Raw genomic sequence first — 25,091 nt, forward strand, 5'->3', positions numbered from 1 at the left:
CTACCTAGTGTGTGCATGTTCCTTCAAGTTGCCTGTTCACTTTGGGCAACCCTATGAATTTCATAGGATTTTTTAGGGTTTTGCCAGTTCCTTCCTCTCAAATATTACCTATAGAACTTGGTGTTTGTTGGCAGCCTCCCAGCCAAGTATTAACCAGGGCTGACCTTCTTAGCTTCCAAGATCTGGAATTGAGCTGCTGGTGCAGTGGTTAAATGCCTGTACTACAGCCACTCACTCATAAACCACAAGGTTGTGAGTTCAATACCAGCCAGGGGCTCAGGGTCAAAGTTGTTAAAATGAGCACCCAGCTTTCTGGAGGCAGTTAGCTTACACATTGTAAACCACTTAGGGAGTGCTTAAATGCACTGAAAAGTGGTATAGAAATGTACTTGCTATTGCTATTGCTATCAGTCAGGATCTGGTGCCTTCAGGGAAAGAATCCCTCAATTTCCCTCCAGAAATTTTTTTTTGTGGTTTAAAAACAAGAATTATGGAATATTTACTTCTAAATGTTTTATTCATCGTTCTAAGACATGGTGTTCATATATTTAAGACAATGTCCAATATTAGATCATTATACTATAATTTCTGGTCTTGGTTTTCTTTTTGCAGTTCTTTTTATGGAAATTATTGTGTTATGTCTGCTTGATGCTGTGGATAACTAGTGGAGACAAAATGACATGCTTCACAAATGGACTTTTGGCTGTTCTTGTGTGCCATACGTTAACCTTGCCTCTATTCTATTTACATGAACAGCTTCAGTGCCAAAGAGTGCAGTTTGTGAGCCTTTCTCAGTAAGGATATAGGGTACAGGATTGGTAGTGTTCCTCTGTAGCTAAGGGAAAAGGGGCTTGAGTGACATAAATAATAATAATAGTAATAATAATATTTATTTGTATCCTGCCTCTCCCTGTATTGGATCGAGGTGGGTAACAACAAACAAAAGAACAATGAAAATACAACACAACAAGCCACAATTAAACACATAGCAAGACATATCAAATCCTAATTCCCTATCTCCCTCCCACCCTAAAACAGCATTAAAATAACAATTCCCAATAAAATACTCCCAATAAAATAGTCAGTAAAATCAATGACAAAGGCCAACCAGTTGTTGGTTGTTGTTGTGTGCCTTCAGGTTGTTTCTGACTTATGATGGCCCTAAGGCAAACCCATCATGGTGTTTTCTTGACAAGATTTGTTCAGAAGAGGTTTCTCTTTGCCTTCCCCCCAAGGCTGGGAGAGTATGACTTGCCCAAGGTCACTCAGTGGGTTTCATGGCTGAGTGAGGAATCCAAATCCAGAGGAATCCAGAGTCATAGTCCAAAACTTAAATCGCTGCACCGTGCTGGTTGTACCATTTAATAAAATTGTAGAAGGCAAAGAGTACATGGAGAGGACACTTTCCGATGGGATGTTAGAGGTTGAGAAGAATAGCTCAAGCTGTAGTGATGGAGGCGAGATGACATCTGGGGAAATGGTGGTGCTAGTAAAAGGATTTTTGCAGGTAAGATATGGCAAAATGGTATTTTTAGAACTAGAGTGTCATCCCACTCTCTCTTGAATCCTGATTATGGTTTGTCTGTGTATGTGTAAGAGAGAGAGAGAGAGAGAGAGAGAGAGAGGAAACTAATTGATGTTGTCCTTCTACAGATACTTATAAGTGGTTTTACCTTACTAAGTATTTGAATTCAGTTTCTCTGTGGTGCATGCTGCGGTATGATACTTCTGATAACTACTGGGGTTAATACTATTACTTCCCTTATCACTTTCACCAGAGTAGTTACCAAGTGTCCTTGTTGGTCACTTTAGACATTTATCTTCTAGTTTGCTTATTCTTTTAATAATAATAATAAATAATAATAAATTTTATTTGTATACCGTTCTTCCTAGATCAAAACGGTTTACAGACTATAAAACTATTACAAACATTTCATAAAAATAGATAAAAACAAGTAATTCAATTATACAAACACAATCATTCATAAGGTAAGGCAGAGAATCGATGGCATCAAGAGTGCTCAACTTCATTCCTTGGGGGGGAAGGTTTGGCAAAAAAGGAAGGTTTTAAGCCTCTTTTAAAATGTTTCGAGGGGGGTCATGAGACGGAGCTCCTCGGGGAGACTGTTCCAAATCCGCGGGGCCACCACTGAAAAGGCCGTCTGGGATGTGGAGACATATTTGGAAGATGGAATCTCCAACAGATTCTTCCTGGATGTTCTGAGTGTGCGGGGCGGATTGTGTGGGGAGATGTGGTCCCTCAAGTAACTTGGGCCCAAGCCATGTAGGGCTTTATAGGTAATAACCAACACCTTGTATTGTGCTCAGAAGCGAATGGGCAGCCAGTGAAGATTTTTCAGAATAGGTGTTATGTGGTCAAACCTGGATGCGCCGGTGACCAGTCTGGCTGCCATGTTTTGTACTAACTGAAGCTTCCGGGCTTGGTATTTTTTCTCAAGGCTGTTGAGGCATTCATGGTATCAGTTGGGTTGAATCATTGCTGCTCTCACATTTGCATCTTGGGTTTTCTCCCCTAGTTGACCTACTTTTTAATTATACTTTCTGTACTTCAGGAAGGTTCATTTTTTCATCAGCTGTCCTTCAATACTCTTGCTGGGTAATTGTGTGTGCTAGTGGTATAGGCCTGTGTGATCTTGCTTATGGAATTATTATAGCATGGACTCCATTTGGGTGTCAGCATTTGTAAACTATGTACCATATGGGTTAGCTTGATGGCGTGGAGCATGCCAGTATCATATTGCATTTTCCTCATTGTTGCTGGTGCTAATGTGAAGATTCAAGAACACATGATCAATCCACATGACTACAAATTCAGATAGTTATTTCTCCAGTCTCTGTACCATGGAGCTTTCATAAAGAATAAATATTTTAAAGATCATAGAATCATAGAATCATAGAATCGTAGAGTTGGAAGAGACCACTAGGCCATCCAGTCCAACCCCCTGCCATGCAGGAAATCCAAATCAAAGCATCCCTGACAGATGGCCATCCAGCCTCTGTTTAAAGACCTCCAAGGAAGGAGACTCTATCACCCTCCGAGGGAGTGCATTCCACTGTCGAACAGCCCTTACTGTCAGGAAGTTCCTCCTAATGTTCAGGTGGAATCTCTTTTCCTGTAGCTTGCATCCATTGTTGCGGGTCCTATTATCTGAAGCAGCAGAAAACAAGCTTGCTCTCTCCTCAATATGACATCCCTTCAAATATTTAAACAGTGCTATCATATCACCTCTTAACCTTCTTTTCTCCAGGCTAAACATCCCCAGCTCCCTAAGTCGTTCCTCATAGGACATGGTTTCCAGACCCTTCACCATTTTTGTCGCCCTCCTTTGGACACGCTCCAGTTTCTCAATGTCCTTTTTGAATTGTGGCGCCCAGAACTGGACACAATATTCTAGGTGGGGCCTGACCAAAGCAGAATACAGTGGCACTATTACTTCTCTTTATCTAGACACTATACTTTTATTGATGCAGCCTAAAATTGCATTGGCCTTTTTAGCTGCCGCATCACACTGTTGACTCATGTTCAACTTGTGGTCTACTTGGACTCCTAGATCCCTTTCACACGTAGTTTCATTCAGCCAAAGATGCTACATGTGAGAGGGATATGTGTCATATATTTAAATTTGTCTTTCATGTTGCTTGCTAATGGATTATGTAGTGAATTCTGATTAATGTAAATCCGCTTGGATAACAAAGGCAGAATAGATGTCTGCCTTGTACATATCTTCTACTAAAATGCATCAGGAAATAACTTTTATTAGCGTGTCAGGAAATAACTTTGTTAGAGCATCACCACATTCACCATTACTCCCATTCTGAAAAAAGAAATGGAATATGTCTTTCACATCTCTTATCTTCTTGATAAACTGGTGGGAACCATCCCATAAAATCTAAATCCCAAAATCCCACTCCCATAACATATATTGTAAGAAGCAACAATCTTTCTTTAGAGAGCCCTATGTATGAGGTTTGGAAGAACCAGATGTTTGAATTTAAAATATGCTTATAATCCTTTACTTCTCTTCTTATTTTACTCTTTGTATTGTAGTGTTTTGAGGAAATGATGAATGGAAGTGTTTGAGACAATGTCACAAATGGCCTTCAGCACGGACTATATAAGTGTTGTCAGGTATAAAAAAGTAATATCTGTAATTAATATGAAGGCTGTCCTTGGCCAGTTTGTGTGTGTGTGTGTGTATGAAATGATAACAAATTAGTGTGCTACAGACAAAAGAAGTAGGTTGTGTTCTTTTATTTTAATGAAAATAATCAATTTGATAACTAATTAAAACACTTCTTTAATCCTGCTTTAAAAGGAAACTATAAAAGTACATTAGTGCTCTTATTTTTAATTTAGCAAATAAATTTTCTGACATGTATGGGTGATACCTGAGGCTGTTTAAATATGTTGTATTTTAAATAATTACTGAGTAGTACAGTGTTCAGCTGCATCTGTTTCTTGAGAAGTCAGACCTAGCTATGGTAAAAGAAGCCTTGATTGCATCCTGTTTGGAGTACTGTAACATGTCTAAATGCCCTAAAGGGACCAGATCCCATCTGATCTTGGAAGCTAAGCACGGTCAGTCCTTCTTTCTACTTGGATAGGAGACAAATACCAGGCTCTGTAAGCGATATTTTAAGAGCGGTGATTCCCATACTTTGGTCCTCCAGCTGTTTTGGACTTTAGCTCCCAGAATTCCTGACCCTTGTTCAGGCTGGCTGGGGTTTCTGGGAGATGAAGTCCAAAACAGCTGGAAGACCAAAGTTTGGGGACCACTGTTTTAGAGGAAGAAACTGCCAAAACCACCTGTGAGTTTGCCTTGCCTAAGAAAACCCTATGATATTCATGGGTTAGCCATAAATTGAGAGATGACTTGAAGGCACATGCACACACGCGCGCGCGCGCACACACACACACACACACAAAATGCTCTACATGAGGTTGTTTTTTGGGAACTTTAGCAGGTCCAAAATACTATAGCCAGAATGCAGATGGGAACCAGTTACAGAAGCATATAGCTCTTGTTGAAACAGTTTAACTGGTGAGGGTAGAATGGTGAGTGTTCAGATTCAGTTTTTCACCTTCCATGACATTTAGTCCTATATATTTTATAGTGCTGTACTGGTAATTTGATGTTGAAATCTGTATGTGACCTATCTATGGTGATTAAGTCTTTTGCAAGACTTTAGTCTACAAAAACTCATGCTGTCAACTTCTTTCTTTCAGTTATTCTCAAAGGTGCTACAAGATCCCTCTACGTAATAAACTTCTATACAAGATGAAAAACTTTTGTAAATTTTGACTTGATGTGTCCAGTACTGTATATATCCTTCTTGTTGCTTGTTGCTTTTGGAGCTTCTCTGTAGATCTTTTTACAAGGAGTGGGAGGAAAGAGGATTGTATCACCGTTCACTGCAGACCAGGGAAGCATGACTTGGGACTCAGAAATATCAGGAGGGTATTTTATGTCCCTTGCTCAGGGAGCTCATGGTGAATGACAAAGCATAAATACACATAAGAATAGTCTCTGAAGTGTGTTCAGTCTAAGTCACAGGTAAATGAAGAGGAAGTTATGTTTCCAAAATGCAGGCCCTCTGTCTGTTTTGCTCATAGGACTTGAGGCCAGTACTTGAAAAGTTGGGTTATTTTTGCAGTGCTGTCCTCACTATACCCATTACACCAAGTTAAGAGTGTAGATATGTGTGACTGAGCAGGGAATAGCTGCCTTATTTGCCTTCATTTTATTTTGCTTTGGGGATATAATTTAGTGCTGCACCATCTGTTACAGATGCACTGGAGGCCAGTTATGGTTTTTATAAGCACTTTTGTGCCTAACTCTGTTATGGAAAATTAATTTAGAAGTTAGATAATTTGTGTTCTCATTTCTGATGAAACATGTGTTTAATTCGTTGGTGGTTTTTAGGGCTGGTTGAATGGACTATCAGCTTGATAGACCCCCCCCCCCCTCAAAAGTAACGTGGAAAGCTGGGTGATTTTTCAAGATAAGTAAATCTATAACAGTGTGAAAGCAGGCAGCATAGTGAGCAAAAATGTAAACCTGGATTGCGGAGAACTGCATTGAAATTCTCCAAAACCCCCTCTGAGATTTTTTTTTTTAAAAATAGAATTTTATTGAATATTAAAAACAAACATTCACCTTAAAACAGTCTTGCCATCTTACAATCAAACTCCTTGAATACATCAAAACTGAGTTGAGTATCATCAAACTAATACAGAAATGGAAATAATAACAAATAAGGTTTTCTTTTTTTTAAACTAAAAATATGAAAGTTGAAGAAGAGAATGAGTTAGTATTAAAATCAGGAATTAAAGTGAGAGAAAAAGCAAGGTATTTAGGAATTTGGCTAACAAATAAGAATATTGATTTGTTTGAGAATAATTATAAGTCGGTATGAAATCAAATAATGAAAGATTTGCATAAATGGAATAAATTTGATTTGTCTCTGTTGGGTAGAGTAGTGGTCTTAAAAATGAATGTATTGCCAAGGCTTATGTTTTTATATCAAAACTTACCCATTATTACAAATGAAAAAGTATTCACAGAGTGGAATAAAGAAATTAACAAATTCCTTTGGAAAGGAAAAAAAGCTAGGATTAAGAACCAGATTCTAAAAAAAATAAAAAAAAAATAAAGGAGGAAGTGCATTACCAGATGTGATATTATATTTTTGGGCATGTGGATTATTATGGTTGCAGGACTGGGTTAAGGTGGAAAATACAAATTTGTTGACTATAGAATCATCAAATAAAAGATTTGGATGGCATGCATATATATGGTATCAAAAACAATTGATGAATAAGAATTTCATAAATCATTCTATTTGTAGTTTTGTATTTTGTAACAGCAGCCAGGATACTACAGTACTAGCAAAAAAATTGAAAAACCAAAAAGATACCGGAAACAGATATTGGAATTAAGAGAGATGGATAAGTTAACTATGTTATTACAAAACAAAGAAAATTGGAAACCATTTGAAGAATATGTGAAGATGTATTGGAAATTAAAAACGTAAAAAAATAATGGAATAAACAATAGAACCACAAATAATAAGTAGGGAAAATTGAAAAGTAAAAAATGGAAATGAAAATGCAATAATAAGATCGCAAGTAGTATATGTGAGATATGAAGAGTAATATTACAGAAGGAGAATAATATTTAACTTCAAGAACATGTAAGTTATGATGGAAAAGAGGCAAGGGAGTTTATGTTTGCGTTTATATTTTTGTAATTGTAGTCAGATATCAAAGGACAAGATGTAAATAGAAAATATAGAAGATACATGATGTTACTTTTTTAAAATGAACAGATGTAAATTTATGTGTATTGATTTTAATTAATAAAAATATTTAAAAAACAAATAAGGTTTTCATAGAAGGTACACTTGGATTGTTAATACATAGCAATAATATATATCACATTACATTCTGCTTCCATTTCATCTTATGTACATCCTATACAGATGTAGCTCATTTTCTAAACCGGTAAGTAAGTTTCTACTTCTTGTGCTATTATTAACCTCATAATAATATGGAAACTTTAAAATTGAGTTCGAATATCATCATCTTCTTGTGTATTCTTTCTTCCTTCTGTATGTACTTCATTCCTAAATTCTCTCTAATCATATTATTGTACTCAACCTCTTTCCTTTACCTTTCTCATCTCTATCCTCTCTCCTTATCCTTCTCTTCTCTTCATCTTCTTTTTTCTCAATCGTTTACTTCACCCTCATTCTCTCACCTGTTTTCTCTTTCCCTGCCATTCTACCCTTTCTTTCTTTCTTTCTTTCTTTCTTTCTTTCTTTCTTCCACTTCCTTACCCTTCTACTTTCATTCAACTTACTCTCACCTTCTTCTACGTACTTTGCCCTTCTCATAATTGCTTTACCTACTTCCATTTTGTCTTCCATACTCTCCTCATTCTTCTTTTCCATTTCTCCCCTTACCATTCATTCTTGACTTCTTCCCTATTATGCTGGGTTAATTTGTATTTTTACAGGCCTTTTTAATATCTTCATATGTACTTTAGCCTATATTTATAACATATTTGTATTTCTGTATATTGTAATTTGAGCTCATCACTATGCATACTGTTAGCTTTCAATTTTCTGTTCATATGTGTTAAACATATCCTATTTTCAATTTCTATTACAAAGAATATATTTAACCATGTTCATCTGAGATTTTATAAACCTTTGTTCTCTTTTATCTATTAGTCTTGTATAATTTTGTATTCTGTATTGTTTCATCTTGTGTCACTTTTCTCATGTCTCTTCCTTCTATCTTTTCTCTATTTGTATCGTATTTGCAACATTTATTTACTCTTATAACCAATGCTAGTTGTAACTGATTGTAGCTATTTTACCCCATTCTTTGTCCAAACAATTTAAAATCTTGTTCCATCCGTTTTTCCCTTCCTTTTTTGTCTTATTTCTAAGGAGGGTTGTTAATTTGTACGTTTCTATTGCATCGTATATTTTAATTAACCAATCTTTTATACTCAGGGGACCTTTGGCTTTTCATTTCTGAGTCAGTGTTAGTCTTGCTGTTGTGATTAAGTAATAAAGAAATTTACCATATTCTTTTTCTAAATCTTCTTCCCACATATTTAACAAAAATGTTTCTGGTCTAAGTTACATTTTTCTGTGAGATGTTTTGAGCTATTAATGAGTCTAAATTATTTCACTTGGTTGAGAGCTTAAAGTATACTGCTTTGAGTTTCTTGGAGGAAGGGTGGAATACTAACTAACATGATATGCAGCAAAAAACAAACAAAAACAAAAAACCAACCCTGAAGATACACATAAATAATATTTGTGTATGACACTGCTACTACATGAAACTTCATGGTCCTTCCTTCAGATTCCTTTCTGTGCCTTGGAAAGTGGGAGGGAGGACAGGCTGGGCTGACATTTGCACTGTGAGTAGCTTTCAAATTTCCCAGCTTTGGTCCTGCCCTTATAACAAGTTACCATTATTTCAAAATGCAAGATCAGTAGTCATCTGTTGCCATTCCTGCTCTCTTCCTCTGCTTACAGTGGCATTGTTGTGAGCCCTACAGTGTAAGGGGATAAGCAAAGCCTGTTGAGAGGCCCTTACCATATACCACATAATCTAATTTAGCGTGAGAGAGAGACACTAATGCAGAGGGCTGTTAGGGACTTCCACTGGATTATGAGACTAGTGTGTGGAATAACCGGCACTGGTCTGTGGAATAATAAGATGACAAAATGTCATCTTGACAAATTGATAATTGCCTCACTGAAGAAATCTTCTCTTCTGCTATTGCATGATTTGTCCAACAGAATTGTTCAATGTGGTCTTGGGGGTGAATTTTAATATGGCATTGTGTGTTTAAGTGTGACTGCACCTTACTTCCATGTTAATGAATTCTATATGCTTGAATTCCCCTGTTACCTATTCAGAGTCTTCAAAATGTGGCAGATTGACTTTTAAAAATCCAAGTAGCACTTGCTTCTTAAAATGCAGTGTAGGGAAAAAGGATTGATAGGTTTAGAACTTGTTGTTGTTGTTGTTGTTGTTGTTGTTGTTGTGTGCCTTGTTTTCAAATTGTGGTGACCCTATCATGGGATTTTCCTGGTAAGTTTCTTCAGAGGGGGTTTGCCATTGCCATCCTATGAGGCTGAGAGAGTGTGACTTGCCCAAGGTCACCAAGTGGGTTTATGGCTGAGTTGGGATTTGAACCCTGATCTCCAGAGTCGTAGTCTCAACGCTCAAATCACTACACCACCCTGGCTCCCTTTAGAACTATAGGTACTAGAAATAGTTTTCGCCCTTGCGTCAAATAAATAAAGCTCTTATTTTATAAGAGATTGCTTTATAATGAATCAGACTCATCTCTACTTCACCTGAAGTGGCTCTTCAAAGGCTACTAGTGGTGCTGGGACTGGATTTAGACCCAACTTCTTGCAAGCCATGTGCTTTGCCATTGAGCTGTGGTGTTTGTTCAACTTAGTAACTGAACCAATGTTCAGTTACTTTATCAATATATTAGTATTCAGAGACAGCTGTGTTAGTCTATTTCAGCATAAAAAGGTATAAAGGAATCCTGAAAAACCCTTGAGTCCAGCTGAGAAGAAAATACATTTCTAACAAGCTTCCATGAACTCCATTACACTTCCTCAGTTGCAAGCATTGTGGAATCCACAAAAAGTTTATGCTAGAAATCTCCTTTTTCTGAGTTTATTTTCAGTGGTGCTAGAGGATTCCATTATAGCCCTTTATCATTATAACATAAACTATTTTCACTGAATGACCTGAGTCACATCTTCATTGCTTTAATACCTGGAATAACTTTCCATTTTTCTTTGTGGTCTCTGACTCACACAAATGGGTTATCCTGTGCCTGCACAGTGCATCACTCTGAACTTTCTGGAGCCTTGTGGATGTATTTTGGCCAAATCCTGATGCCGATACTTTATTTCTTCCATTTTAGGCATGGTCCTTGTACGAAGTGAAAATGGCCAGTTACTGATGATCCCTCAACATGCTTTGGCACAGATGCAGGCCCAAGCACATGCACAGTCCCAGTCTCAAACAACCATGACTCCTCGCCCTGCCACACCTACCAGTGCTTCTCCAGTCCAGCTCTCGACTGTGCAGGTCAGTTCACTGAGAAATGTAAGTAGAATACAGTCTTAAATTTTCTTACATTTAAGGGTATCCAGAGGCTCAAGTCTCCTAGGAGCTTTATTTTCGTGATGTGCCTGCCAGTGTATTCTGAATGTCCACCAAACATTTTTATGTTCTGATGATATTATGGTAGAATTCTCAAGCTGCTGCCCTCTGTTCTTTCAGGTTTCTGGTACTATACTTTTACCAGTCCATAAGTTTTCATTGCTCAAAAGAAGGAGCTCATTGCCTGGACCTATATCAGGGTGTGTTGATGATACTTATATGTAGAACCTCAGTCACTCTGCTGAAAATGCTCCAAATTTCTATAGCAAAAACAACTTCAGTTTTATAGCTGAAATAAATGGCTCAAATCTGCAAGTTTGCAAATATTTATGTACTTTGCCTAAATAACATCTGCATAGTTGAGGAGAACTTTCAGTTTTTCATACTGTCAGGAACTGCAAAGGAAAGGGAAAATAAGAGAGAGAGAGAGAGAGAGAGAGAGAGAGAGAGAGAGAGAATATTGGGAAAGAGACACACATTGGGGGTCTGTGCTTGGGATAAGGAACCAATAGTCTATAGAATTTCTTTAGCTTTTGTCTCAGATTGGCACGTCTGGGCCAAAAAATGGTTTCCCAATCTGATCTCAGTGGAGAAATTGATAGCTATGTTGGGACCACTCAGTCCTTAGCCACTACAATTCCTATTTAGAGCTGTAGGTCGGCTATAGACTGGAACTGCATCTGCACTGCAGAAATAAGGCTGTTGGATACAACTACCATGGCTCAGTGGCATGGAATTCTGGGATTTGTAGTTTTGTAAGCTAATTGATTTTTCTCTGTCAGAGTGCTCTGGTGCCATGATAAACTGCAAATCCCAGAATTTCGTAGAAGTTAAAGCAGTGTCAAACTGCATTATTTCTGCAGGGCATATGCAGGCTTAGTTATGTGTAGAGAAGAACTATTGAAAACATTGGGACAACTTTGGGCCGAAACAGACGCCTGAAAAAGCCCTTTTCTGGATGTCATTGGAGTGTGGCATTTACATGCCACATGCTCCTATGATGCTTGGAAGCTGGGCGGCCGCCGAGATGTGGGCAGCTTCAAAAGGTTTACATGCTGCTGGAATGTCTTGAAGCTGCTCTGGGGCTGCAGCGGGGCTGGGAAAGCCAGCTCATTCTCAGCCCAAATAGGAGTGGATTTTTTCAGCTCCTGTGTGTGTGTGTGTGTGTGGGGGGGGGGGGTTCAAGGCGGATTTGGGCTGCGGCATGTATTTCCTAAGACCCCTATCTGTCTTCGCCAGGGGGCAGCTTCAAGCTGCCCCTTCTTGCCGGTCTATTTTAGCCCTTAGTAAGGGCCCCATACAGATAGGCCAAAATAAAGCTGCTTCGGGTCACTTTGGATATATGCTGTTTAAATGTTGAATGCATCCTAAGAGTCTGGAAGCCACACCAAAGCCATGATCCAATCTTAAGGACTGGAGCGCATCTTTGGCGCAGCTTCTGGACTCTTAGGATGCATACATCATTTAAACAGCATACCTCCAAAGTGACCCGAAGCAGCTTTATTTTGGCCTATCTGTATGGGGCCAAAGCCTACCTAATTGTGGTTGTTCTGAGTACCACTGTCTCTTATATAGCTTTATGAATATGATAAATAATCCCAACACATGTTCACATTTAGAACTATAGGTACTTGAAATTTTGCTTTTCCTTTTTCTCTTTTTTTCTTTTAAAATTAGAATAGAGGCGCACTGCCAACTCTTACTTGGATCTTAACCCCGTTCTTCAGTGATTACATGGAGGTCAAATTTATGTTAACATTGCTGTTTCAGCACCAGTCTCTAAAACAAATGTAATAGAGGAAAAGATAAAACCAGGGAAATTAACATGACTCTAATGAGCAATTGTGGCTCCAGAAAGGGACAACCTCAACAGCAAATTTCAGGACTCTTGACTATGAGCCAGACTAGATGTTATGTAGGTGACACATGTAAAATTTTATCAATGTGGTTTCCCCCCAGTGTTGTTTGTATTTTGATAAAAAGCTAGTCAGGAGTGAATGAAGAATTGAGTGACGGAGGAGTTGGTACATCGTCTTCTCTCCGGCAGGACTACCATTCAGGCTACTTTTCTATGTGTATAGGAAATAATATTCCTTTGGTGAAAAAGTTTAAAAAGCACTTTGGGATGAATGGTTTTTAGTACAAAAATGCCATGCAGGGAATATCTGGGCTCAGACCTGCTTGTTTTCCTATCCATTTAATGTTGATAACCTTTATAAGGTTTAACTGTCTCTTAAGCTACTCTTTTTTTTAATTGATTAGAAATTTATCTTGCATTTCACTGTTGTTCTCTTGCTAATTGTTCAGATGTTTTATGGTATTTTGTGTTCTTATTGTTTGCAAGCTCCTCGGAGAAGCCAAGTAGCCAGGAAAGAGCAGTGTACAAGTTCCACAACAGAATAAATGCAGCTGCCTTGTTGCTCTTCTGATTATATTCTCCCATGGCAGCTTTTCAATACAAGCAAATTAATAAATAAAAATAGTAAACCAGTTGGTAACCTCCTGTTAATAGCTCCTTTGTTTATAGACTACTGGATTTTGTACTGAGTGCCATGTAGAATATTTGGAGATAAATTTTAATTAAGTAATTTTAGAGTACCTGCCTTGCCCTGTAACTCCTTCTTGGTACTTAGATCTTTATGTCTCTTCTTGTTTCTGTTTTTAAAAATCCAGATTCCGTGCTTATCAAATTTCCAGAGTTTTTTCACCTTAGGGTCATAATTAAGTCAGAAACAGCTTGAAGGCGCTCAGCAGCAACAACAACAACATTTTAAAAGTATAAAGCCTGAGTCCAAGAATTTCAAAGTGATAGACATCAACAAAACACAAAACGCAATGCAAAAATACCAAAACAAAAATTAATATACAGTTTATGATTTCCATGATGGACTAATCAGGGAAGGATTTCTTAAATAAGTCTGTTTTTAAGATGTGTTTAAAGGGATCTTGTAGCACTTTTGAGATAAACTCAAAGAAAGTAGCTGGTAGCATGAGCTTTCATAAACTTGAGCCTGCTTCTTCAGATGCATTGAGTCTACAAGATCCCTTTGTGTATTGATTTCCTAGACTAACGCGTCTGTGTCTTTGAATTCTTTAACACGTGTTGAAAACTAATATGAGAACATCACATGTAGTAAGTGCCAGTACACTAAATGCTCTCCTTTGCCTGAATTGTAATTGCAAAAACCTGCCTGTATATTTCCCCCAATTCTTAAACTCTGTTCCATCTGGATTTAATGCTTTGGTAGGTAATGGGACATTTGGCCAATATAAAGAAACCAGGAACTGAGGCAGGGGTGATGAGAAGCTAGGACGGGTTACTTTTAAAAGTTAGCTGAAAACCTTAATTATTCATTTGTTATGCTTTCTTTTTGTGCTGTAGCAATTTTCACAGGAAATACTATAAACATAGTGATTTATTAATACAGTGTAACTGTCAGAACATGTTAGGTTACTACAACTCTCCCCAAACTGATGATGGTTGCAGCTCAGAAACTCTTGAGGCTCTTAATTCAGGGAACTCTGATTTAGTATTAGAGCCATAAAAATGATTGCAGCCCATACATTTTTAACAGTACTAAATGTTTTCTTTTTTAAAAAAAATAAAATTGATAGTCTTTTGCTGCAAATATTAAAGTTAAGAGAACATTTGAATAAATAAATAAATAAATTTCAGAGATTTGGATAGGGACTCATATTTGACATTACTTTCAAGGTTTGATACATAGTTGTACAGTAAGGTTAAATATTGTTTTTTAATAATAATGGCAGTTACCAGATCTGGAGCCTTCTCAGCTTATATCCAGTATTTGATTCATTTTGATGTACTACCTTCCAAAGATCTAATATGTTTTATTAATTTTGCAAACAAGCCCTATGACTTTACAATGAAATTTGTAAGCCTGCTGCAAAATATTTTTCTGGCTCTTACATCCTTGCCATTTCTGCTCTTTTTTTTTTTTTTTAGTTTAGTTTTTTGGTTCCTCTGTAACTTTTCCACATAGCTTTCTCTCTTTCTGCCTCCTGTTGTTGTGTGCCTTCAGGCATTTTGAACTTATGTCGACCCTAAGGTTTAACTACGTGTTGAGTCACCAACATGTGATTCCATGGGTCTCTAGTTAGGACTAACCAGCAGAATGCCAGCCAATGTTTCTAAGATCTATCCTGTCTCCTCTTTATTTAAGCACTTCTTGATAGCCTTCTTGTCTCTTGACAGCACTGAGCTCATACATGCCAGGTGCTCCATCATCCTTCTTGGCACCCCTCAGTACTTTCCCTTTCCCTTGCTTTACCAAGGTCTTCTCCATGCTGGTCATCTTTAGATGTGTTAAGGTAGTGGCTGTTTTTGTTAGGAGATGATGGAAATAATTCGGCACCAGGATCGGAATGACTGTAATTTGCCTCCTTCAAAGCTATACAGGATGCCAATGTCTCCACCATCTAAGTGCTGCAATTTCTGTTAACATTTTAAGCTATATGTTTTCAATGTTCTGCATGTTTTTGCATGTTTTTAATGTTCTGAGTGATTTTTCAAGTTTATGTGAAAAAAAGACCAGATTTGAGGCTGTGAGATGTGCCTGTTAAGCAGTGCAAGCTAGTAACTGTGCTAATCAGGTTGTAGGCTTGCTTTGTAGGAGAAAGTGAAGACAGCACAGAAAATTTAAACTGAGTTTTATGAGATAATGATTTTACCTGTAGATTATTTCAGACATAGAGGTGTTTTTTAAACGACTGTTCTGTAGAGATGGACCACTTTATTTATATGTAGCTGCTTCTCTGTTAATGTACCTGGGATTCTTTTTGCAGGCTCCTGGAACGCCTATAATTGCACGTCAGATGGCCCCAACCACTATAATTAAGCAAGTGTCTCAGGCACAGACAACCGTACAGTCCACAACAACGTTACAGAGGCCGCCTGTAGTTCAGGTAAATTTGTCAGGATTGGTACTTATATCTTCTAATCCTGAAGTGAGCAATTAACTATATATCAAGGAATAGGATTAGGCTTTCCAGTCCTGTCTATCATGCAAATTGATAGTGCACTCTAGGCCACTGCTTTTCAAATTGTCAGCTCTGGCTGACAAGATATATTTTTTAACCAATATTTGTGCCAGATTATTATCATATTCACGTAGTTCCCTGGAAAACATCTGGTGGCACTGAACCACCTAACTCCATTTTGGGTAGCACTATCGTAGACCATACTCAGTGTACATAGGCATTACCCATGACAGTTGTGCGGCATATACAGGCTTTTGCTTTGTATGTGGACATTGTCTTTGACATTGTGTGGAAAGCATTCCCTGTAGGCAGGGACTTGAAAAATCATCAGAATGTAGCTCTGAATAATATTTAATTTGGCCTCCCCCCATCTCACCTAATTCTGATAGTTAGTTCCATCTAGAATAAACCCATGAATCAAAGAATTGATATAAATGTTGAATTACCAACTTCCCATTGATTCACTGGGTCTGCTTTAATTGGGGCTAAGAATTGGATTTAAGCTGTGAGCATTTTGTTGATTTGTCCTCAACTGCAGTTCACCTATGTGCACACACCCTCCATCTGTGCACCCTTTTCGTATGTGTCATGCATCTCATGTTGCTGATGATTCACAGTGGGTTTTGTGAATTGGTCCTTACAGCTGCTTTAGCCTTTGTGTAGTGAGTGGTCTAGTGAACAGGATTTTTTCCTGTTCTGCACTCTTGTAGAACAGGATGTCTACACGCTTGACTAAAATATTAGTGATTTCTCTTTGAATGATACTTTTTGACAGTTCTAAACACATTGGTTATTTCAGGACATTTCCATTGAGACTTTCTTATTTGATGTGGGTTCATTGTCTGATAGTCTCCTATGCTACTGATGTAATATTTATGCAGGAGTTTTTAGGATTCAGCTCCCATGCCTGTTCTATTTGTGTACACAGCACCTTTGAAATAATTACAGTTGATTTGCAAGCAGAAGTGAAACAGGTGCATGTGATTGTCCCTATGTATATCTATGCATAGTGCTCTACTGCCTTCTATCTGTTAAGCAAAACACATGCTGTCTTTAATCAACTTCCAGAGTTTCCAGATTTGAACGAGTAGCACTTGTGCCACCTGGTGGCCAATTCGTAAACTGAATCAGATGAGTACAGTCAACCCTCCAAGTCTGCAGATTTGAAATTGGCAGACTTGACGATCCATGGAGGGACGACCCGCCATTGGGGTGAATGGGGCATGCTCCCGCACAGAAGCGCACCCCATTCATTTCAATGGGGCTTAATTATCTGCGAGTCTCCTAACTTGTGGGAGAGAGGGTCCGGAATGGATCCCTCCTGAGTTAGGAGGGGTGACTGTAGTTGAGAAGGTCTCTCATTATTTGGATTTTAATACTGTTGTGATACACATTTTGATCATGATTAAGTCTCCATTTGTTCATGACCTCGCTGTATAATTGACTAATGCCTGTGTTATGTTGCAGCCTCAGATTGTTCTGGGTAGTCCCGCACAAACAACAGCATTAGGAACAGCAACTGCTGTGCAGACTGGAACTCCTCAGAGGACGGTGCAAGGAGCTGCAGCGACCTCAACTGTGGCCACAGTAAGATTCTGATAACTGTTTATTCCAAGCCAAAGGCCAGCTCCTGCTAGCTGTCTAAGAAAAGAATCCATTACTTGCTATGTTCTGTATGGGGCATACTAATTATTGCACTGACACAGTAAATGGTCCATGATATACTTTGTGAGGGTGAAACGTCTTAAGTGAGTTGGCACAAAACACAAAATGTTTTGCAACAATGATGGTGAAGATTACTAGAATGGCTCTGATAAACCAGAATAAAAATGCAGTACCCAAATAACATTAATTTCTATAATAATCAGCTAAGTAACCAACAAAAGATGAATTTGTTAAACTGCACTTTTTGTATTTTACATAGTGCATTCTACTCTTAGTCTTGCTGAGGGGGCAAATAATAGTTCAGGGCTGAGATGTTGCTCCTCCCTCCCCAGCTACTGGAAAGATTATTCAGATTGCTCATTTTGGATCTATATGGTAATAAGGACTAGAAATTATTTCATTTAAAAAAAGGTAAATGCTGAAATTTTAGGAAGCAAGTTTTCTTTGTTTTTTTACTGCTTATGCAAGGAGTATCCATAGCACTGGCTCAGAATATTTTGGAATGTTATTGCTGCTAAATAATAATAATAATAATAATAATAATAATAATAATAAAGTTTATTTCTATCAAAGCGGTGTACAGAACAAAAGAATACAACAATACAGCAGTACAGAATAAAAATACAATATATACATAACGATAAAACTGTATAAAAATTACAAATACAATTTAAAAACTATTAAACCAAATCAAAGCCAGCTGAGCTGATGAGCCATGATGCAAAATACATATAGGGGAGGAACCACATGATATCAGAGCACATGGGGGAAAGCTTGATGGAAAAAAAAAGGTCTTAAGTTTCTTTTTAAAGAGATCCAGGGAGGTGATGGAGCGGAGCTCATCGGGAAGGGTGTTCCAAATTTTTGGGGCCGTGATAGAAAAGGCCCTTTGCGAAGTCGACGCATATTTCGCAGTTGGAACCCTCAATAGGTTCTTCCTGGCTGACCTGAGTGTGCGGGGCAGATTATATGGGGAGAGGCGGTCCTCCAAGTAACCTGGGACTTGATCTGGGCTTGATCTGGGCTCTAGACAGCTCAGGTGGCATTTTTAAAGTTTCTCCCCCTTTTACTTTGCTTCTCCATCTTTCCCTCCAGGAAACCATGGAAAATGTGAAGAAATGCAAGAATTTCCTCTCTACGTTAATAAAACTGGCCTCTTCTGGAAAGCAGTCTACAGAAACTGCAGCTAATGTGAAAGAACTAGTTCAGAACCTGCTGGTAAGACAGATACTGATAGGTACATACAGTCACCTAAATCATAGTTTGGGTAATTTGGAATAACCTGTGGTAATCCCCTCCCCTAGCCTCTTCTTGTGAGAGGACAGTAAAAGTTTCCACTTTGCTTAAGAAGATCCAACTTAGGTCCAAACTCAAGAAAACAACAGTTTGTTTGGACTGAAGTTAGTTAACAATTATTTAAGACCACAGTTTAAATATGGTTTGTTGGTAACTAGTTCCCTATGAACAGACTACTAGTTCACAAATAATCCCACAAATAATATGAACATATCTACAAATAATATGAAACTGTAGCTTCCTCTAAGAAAAGTAACAGTTTGATTCTCTTTCACCCTTTGATGTAGAGAGAAGGAGAAATATGGGGAAATTTTTATAAAAGAGGACTTGCAGTCCATAACATCATGCATTATTATTATGTATACTGTTAAACAAAATTAGCATTTGTGACTAAATGGTTTGGAATAGGTAATCTAATTGTACCAGAACAAAACTATTTGGGGAAAGACTACAGGATTACAGTGAATTAATATTATATATGCATAGAATATGAATCTCAGTATTTAAGTATTTTTACCAGTTCTGCAGTCATTAAGGAATGTAGTTGTATGAGCATGACCAGATTAATATTAATGTGTGTTTAATTTTTTTAATGATTGAACTGTAACATTCTTTTTTTTAACCAACATTGTCATGGTCTTCGGCTAGTACAATAAATATTAACTTGACTTAACCTTAAATATATTTTAGTGTTCTAACAGATTCAGTAAAGTGTTCTAACATTCTCAGTAAAGTTCCATGTTAAGCGATCTTCTTGTGGTATGTTAAAACTAGAAGGTACCTCTAGATGTTGCATGACTGTCTCTCACCATTGGCTGCGCTGACTAAAGTTGATGGAATCTTCAGTCCAGCAATATATGGAGGGGCCACACATTCTGCATTCTTTGTTTAGATGGATAAGAGCTTAATATCCATATTCATTATCTGGATCTGATTGTGAAATTTGTCTTACAGGATGGAAAAATTGAAGCAGAAGATTTCACCAGCAGGTTATACCGGGAACTTAATTCTTCACCTCAACCTTACCTTGTGCCTTTCTTGAAGGTAATAATAGCTCTTTCTTCCTTGTGGTATCTCTTGTAGTGATAGACTCAGCCCTTCTCAATAATGAAATCACAGTCAAGAGATGATATTAAAAATGATATTGTATTTGAGATATTCATATTACTGCAATATACATTCTTCTCTTTTGTAAGATTTCATAGAATCGTAGGAACATTTTGTGATATAATAACTGATCATGGAGTTAAGCCATAATAGTGACTCCTATGTAAATTTTGTATGTAGAGTATTGATTCTAGGAGTCAATTCAGACAGTTTCTATTTGGAATGCTGTTTATCAGCTTAGATAGTGGGATCTATGTTGTGGATGATGCAGTTTGTAATGTAAGTAGGATATACCTAAATCTACTCACTCCCCACAGTCTCTCCCCCTTTAAAAATGCAAGTATTAGAGAACTTTAGAACATGCACATTTGCCATGCCAGATGTTAACATGCAAGCATGTAGAAGCTTGATTGTATCCCACCAAGATGGCTGTTTGTGGATAAGGACTGGCTTCCAGGTGGTCTTTCTGTGAACCAGTTCTTGGCCTTAATTATAATAGCTTTGTACTGTTGGATCTGACTGGAGTGCAGATGTATACATTTATGATTTTATTTGATTCTAGCTGCAAATGTGTTAAAGTTTGCAGTATTTCTGGACTGTCCTGAGAGTTCCACAGTGAAATGCCAAAGCTTATACTCACAAGGCACTCCTCCTCAGAAGTCAGTGTCTTGAGCATTCCTGTCAAATCTGTGCAGTCAAGGTTTACAGACTGTGGATTTCACCTCTCTCTCCTCACCTATGAGGATGGGCTTAGTTTGAGGCAGTTTCCCAAGTACTGTTTGCAGTTTGGAAATGTTAAAGAGGTATATAAAACTCAAATTTGACTTTGACATTTTAGCAGTGTAATATAAATATAGATTAGCAGTACAGAGAATAGAAATTTAGTGCAGTAGATGAGAGCTGTGCAATGAAGCATGGAATTGCCATAATGCCCCTTTATATCCTCAGATGTGCATTATTTTAAAGAGGAGGTAATTTAAACAGTGGCTGGAGTGTGTGCATGGCTGCTGTGAAAGCAAACTGTGATGGGAATAATGTGTTTGTCAGTCTGCAGTGAAACAGTGTATTCTGTTTTAGTAGCCAGACCTTTTATTAATCTACCGTATTTTCCGGCATATAAGACGACTGGGCATATAAGACGACCCCCAACTTTTCCAGTTAAAATATAGAGTTTGGGATATACTCGCCATATAAGACTACCCCTCTTCCAACGCACACCAAATAAATTTTTTTAAAAAATCAGATTTGATTTCAATATGGTAATTTTAATTAAAATGCTTATGACATGCAGGTACTTAGCAGGAAAACTTCTTGTATGCAAAGCCTGCTTGGATTGGTCAGCTCTCCCTGCCTGCCCAGCCCTCCCTGTCTCCAAGATTTTATTCTACCGTACTTGTGCAGTGCATCCCTTCCTGCTTTCATATGGTCGCCACATATGGAGGGGATGTGGCTGCGGCCATTTTTAGCTCCCCCCACAATATGTGGCGACCGCAGATTCTCCAGTCCAGCTCGGAAGTTTCAGCACCCGCCCTATAAGACGACACCCGGCGTATAAGACGACCACCAACTTTTGAGAAGATTTTCCTAGGTTAAAAAGTAGTCTTATACGCCAGAAAATACAGTAATCACATACCACATCATACACTTGTATCTGTCGTATTAACATGCACAGGATATGGGGAGAATCCAGTCACTGTAAGAATTTTGGATAAATTAATGGATCTTGAAATAATATACATGACACACTGATTTTCTGAAAAACTCTTGATGTGACTTTATATAGTTGGTTTTCTGTTCTCTGTGATGATGATTATGGACGTGTTACTTGGGGTTGGCCTGGTTGGTTCTTGCGGTCTCTTCCGACTCTATACCTCTATGATACTATGAGATGACAAAATGATTCTTGACAGTGCGACAAACCATTTGTCCCCTGTATAACAGTAAAGTATGTTACATGGATGTCCCATTAACATGGGGGTACACTTTTTGAGCAGTTGTATGTTTTGGATGTGCCTAGTCTTATTGGGATGGCTGAAACTTGATGCTTGCATCTTTTGTAATTAATAATATCTAATTAATAATTTGTAAGCTGCTCTGATAGCCTGACTGAAGAGCGAGGTATAAGTAATTATTATTATTATTACTACTACTACTACTACTATTATTATTGGGCAAGTATTTGAATGTTAGCATTCACTACACTGTTGCATTTCATGTTTCCCTTCTGGTCTTATAGAGGAGTTTGCCTGCCTTGAGACAGCTGACTCCAGATTCAGCAGCTTTTATTCAGCAAAGCCAGCATCAGCAGCCCACGACGCAGCCCACGACTGCTCTAACAGCCGTGATGCTGAGCAGCTCCGTTCAGCGTACAGCGGGGAAGACCACTGCCACCGTAACGAGTACCTTGCAACAACCGGTCATCAGTTTAACACAGCCAACGCAAGTTGGGGTTGGCAAGCAAGGGCAGCCCACGCAAGTGGTGTGTAAACCAAAACTAATTTATACTACCAATAGTGTCCAAAAATTGGACCTTTTTCCTTCTTAGAGCTAGCCAGCAATGTCTGTTAATATATGTAAAACCTTGCTAGTGTTTTGTCTGTATTCAGGAACAAATAAGAGTAAGTTACACATCTGTTAGATTTTACAAATATGTGAAAGTCATTTCTTCCCAAGGAGAAGCATCTCTGGGAGAGCATCATGCGAAGCTAAGGACAAACGTGCACATATATGCTAAATCCTCTCCATACCTGCTGTGTTTTTGATCCAGACTGCCCTTAGCTGAGTTTTAGAAGCATAATTACAAGGGAAAAGTAATAGAGGAGGATACAACAGAACAGTATTTGAAGACAGAGCTGTGGAGCCTCATAACATTTCTCTGCTCCTCTGCCTGTGCCTGCTTTCTTGAGGGGGTGAGGAAATCAGGGTTACTTTATACATGTTTGTATAAAGTGTATTGCAGCTACTTGACAAAACTTGTATTATTCTTGCAATAAGGCTGTGATGTGATGCTCATTCTTTTGTGTAGCATTACCTTCTACAGCCTCTGAAGATTAAATTTATTGGAAATAGACAAATAACAAATGAAAGGAAGAAGTGCTTCATATAGTACAAAATCAACTTTCTGGATTTATTGTCATGAGATGATCACCAGCTTAAATGGCTTTTCAGAAAATGGAGCCTATGTCAACAAGTGTATAAGAAAATTAAACATAGAGACTCCATGTTAGGATGCAGTATTACTTATTAACAAATGCTAGAATCAGGCAGGAAGCAATTCCCACCCCGTAATATCTTGTTTGTGAGTTTTCAGCTTGTGGCTGTCTATTTGTGGAAACAGAATTCTGGACTAAATTAATTGAAATACACTAATGTGTGTAAATTAGTAATGCTTTCTTCTACCCTCTTTAATGTGATGTTAAAGGTTCTTAAATCTGAAATGTGATACCTTCTTGACTATTACCCATGCCTGTCACATTCCTGTTTTTCATTATTTGAGAAGTGAATGTATTTCCCTTCATGTATTGAACCAAGGCTCTTTTCCCACAGTGACCCTTGTGGCCATCACTGGCCTTCAGAAGGAGCAGCCTCTCCTGGGCTCCAGAGAACAGGGACACTCAGTTTGCCATTTGTAGGCTGACCCTGTTTTCTTGCACTCTGTTGCCCATTAATTTTGAATTTTCTGCCTCCAACAATGTTCATTGGACATTGTTGCATGTTTAGCGATTCCTAAAAGCAAAACAAATTGAAACAAGCAACCAGCCTTCAAGGAAGATGGAGTGACTGCTTAATTACTAGATCCTTTAAGAACTTTTTTGCCCTATCCTATGTCCAAAACATACTGCAGAAATAATCCCATTTGAGGCTGTTTTAACTGCCCTGGCTTAATGCTAGGGAATTCTGGGAACTGTAGATTTGTGAGATATTTAGCTTTCTCTGTCAGAGAGCTCTGGTGTCACAATAAACTACAATTTCTAGGATTCCCCAGCACTGAGCCAAGGCAGTTAAAACAGTCTCAAACTGGATTATTTCTATTTGGACCCTATTTTACTAAAATGAGTGTTGTCTCTCTAAATAATTCACAGGTTATCCAGCAGTCTCAGAAACCAGGCACGTTGATTAGGCCTCCGCAGGTGACATTGACACAGACCCCCATGGTGGCGTTGAGGCCGCCACACAACCGTATTATGCTTACTGCTCCTCAGCAAATACAGCTGAACCCACTTCAGACAGGTAAGAGGAAAGAATTTTCATTATGATCAGAGTTTGGAAATATTACTTTAAAAGCTAATGCAGTAATTTGTTTTTCTTACCAATTATCGAATGACTAAAAGTAATGTGTTGTATTTCTAAGGCATTACTTAGAAATTATTTTTAAAAATCCATTTTAAAAATTAAAAAAGAAATAGCTAAGCATGCCTTAAAGTAACAGTCCAGTTTTTAAAATTTATTTATTAACTGGATTTATATTGCATCTTTCTCCCAAAATTGGAGTCTCCCAAAATAATGACCTACTTGCCAATTAAAAAATGGACAGTGTTGACATTATTGTTTTTATAATCCTTAATAATAATAATAATAATATGTTTTATTTATAGACCGCTATTCCGCGATGATCATAGCGGTGTACAGTAAAATCGTAATACAATAAAAATACAGTTAAAGGAGGGAGAAGTCTCGTCCTTCAGGCAGTCCCTGATGTTGCTGGGTCTGCCTGATGGCTCCCTCTGAGGCCGAGATGACAGTTGAGGAGGGAGGGGCCTCTTCCTTCAGGCAGTCCCCGATGTTGCTGGTCTGCCTGATGGCTCCCTCTGAGGCCGAGATGACAGTTGAGGAGGGAGGGGCCTCTTCCTTCAGGCAGTCCCCGATGTTGCTGGTCTGCCTGATGGCTCCCTCTGAGGCCGAGATGACAGTTGAGGAGGGAGGGGCCTCTTCCTTCAGGCAGTCCCCGATGTTGCTGGGTCTGCCTGATGGCTCCCTCTGAGGCCGAGATGACAGTTGAGGAGGGAGGGGCCTCTTCCTTCAGGCAGTCCCTGATGTTGCTGGGTCTGCCTGATGGCTCCCTCTGAGGCCGAGATGACAGTTGAGGAGGGAGGGGCCTCTTCCTTCAGGCAGTCCAAGATGTTGCTGGGTCTGCCTGATGGCTCCCTCTGAGGCCGAGATGTCAGTTGAGGAGGGAGGGGCCTCTTCCTTCAGGCAGTCCAAGATGTTGCTGGGTCTGCCTGATGGCTCCCTCTGAGGCCGAGATGACAGTTGAGGAGGGAGGGGCCTCTTCCTTCAGGCAGTC

The 25,091-nt window shown here is 38.5% G+C and overlaps 1 protein-coding gene across 2 annotated transcripts in view; it reads left to right on the forward strand.

Moving 5' to 3' along the window:
• The window catches only part of TAF4 (TATA-box binding protein associated factor 4), a 94,565-nt gene that overhangs the window by 40,982 nt on the left and 28,492 nt on the right, over window positions 1–25,091 (forward strand). The window contains exons 3-9 of one of the 2 annotated variants that reach the window (XM_089513683.1): window positions 10,497–10,681; window positions 15,545–15,664; window positions 17,207–17,326; window positions 18,500–18,622; window positions 19,655–19,744; window positions 22,044–22,286; window positions 23,890–24,037. In XM_089513683.1, the coding sequence (XP_089369809.1) occupies window positions 10,497–10,681; window positions 15,545–15,664; window positions 17,207–17,326; window positions 18,500–18,622; window positions 19,655–19,744; window positions 22,044–22,286; window positions 23,890–24,037 (1,029 nt within the window). The remainder of the gene's footprint in view (window positions 1–10,496; window positions 10,682–15,544; window positions 15,665–17,206; window positions 17,327–18,499; window positions 18,623–19,654; window positions 19,745–22,043; window positions 22,287–23,889; window positions 24,038–25,091) is intronic. The other variant, XM_089513684.1, reaches the window with a different exon arrangement.

This window comes from Sceloporus occidentalis, unplaced genomic scaffold (assembly GCF_023333645.1).
Source record: "Sceloporus occidentalis isolate IW3139 unplaced genomic scaffold, rSceOcc1.0.p SCAF_3, whole genome shotgun sequence".
In the NCBI taxonomy this organism is placed as follows: domain Eukaryota; kingdom Metazoa; phylum Chordata; class Lepidosauria; order Squamata; family Phrynosomatidae; genus Sceloporus; species Sceloporus occidentalis.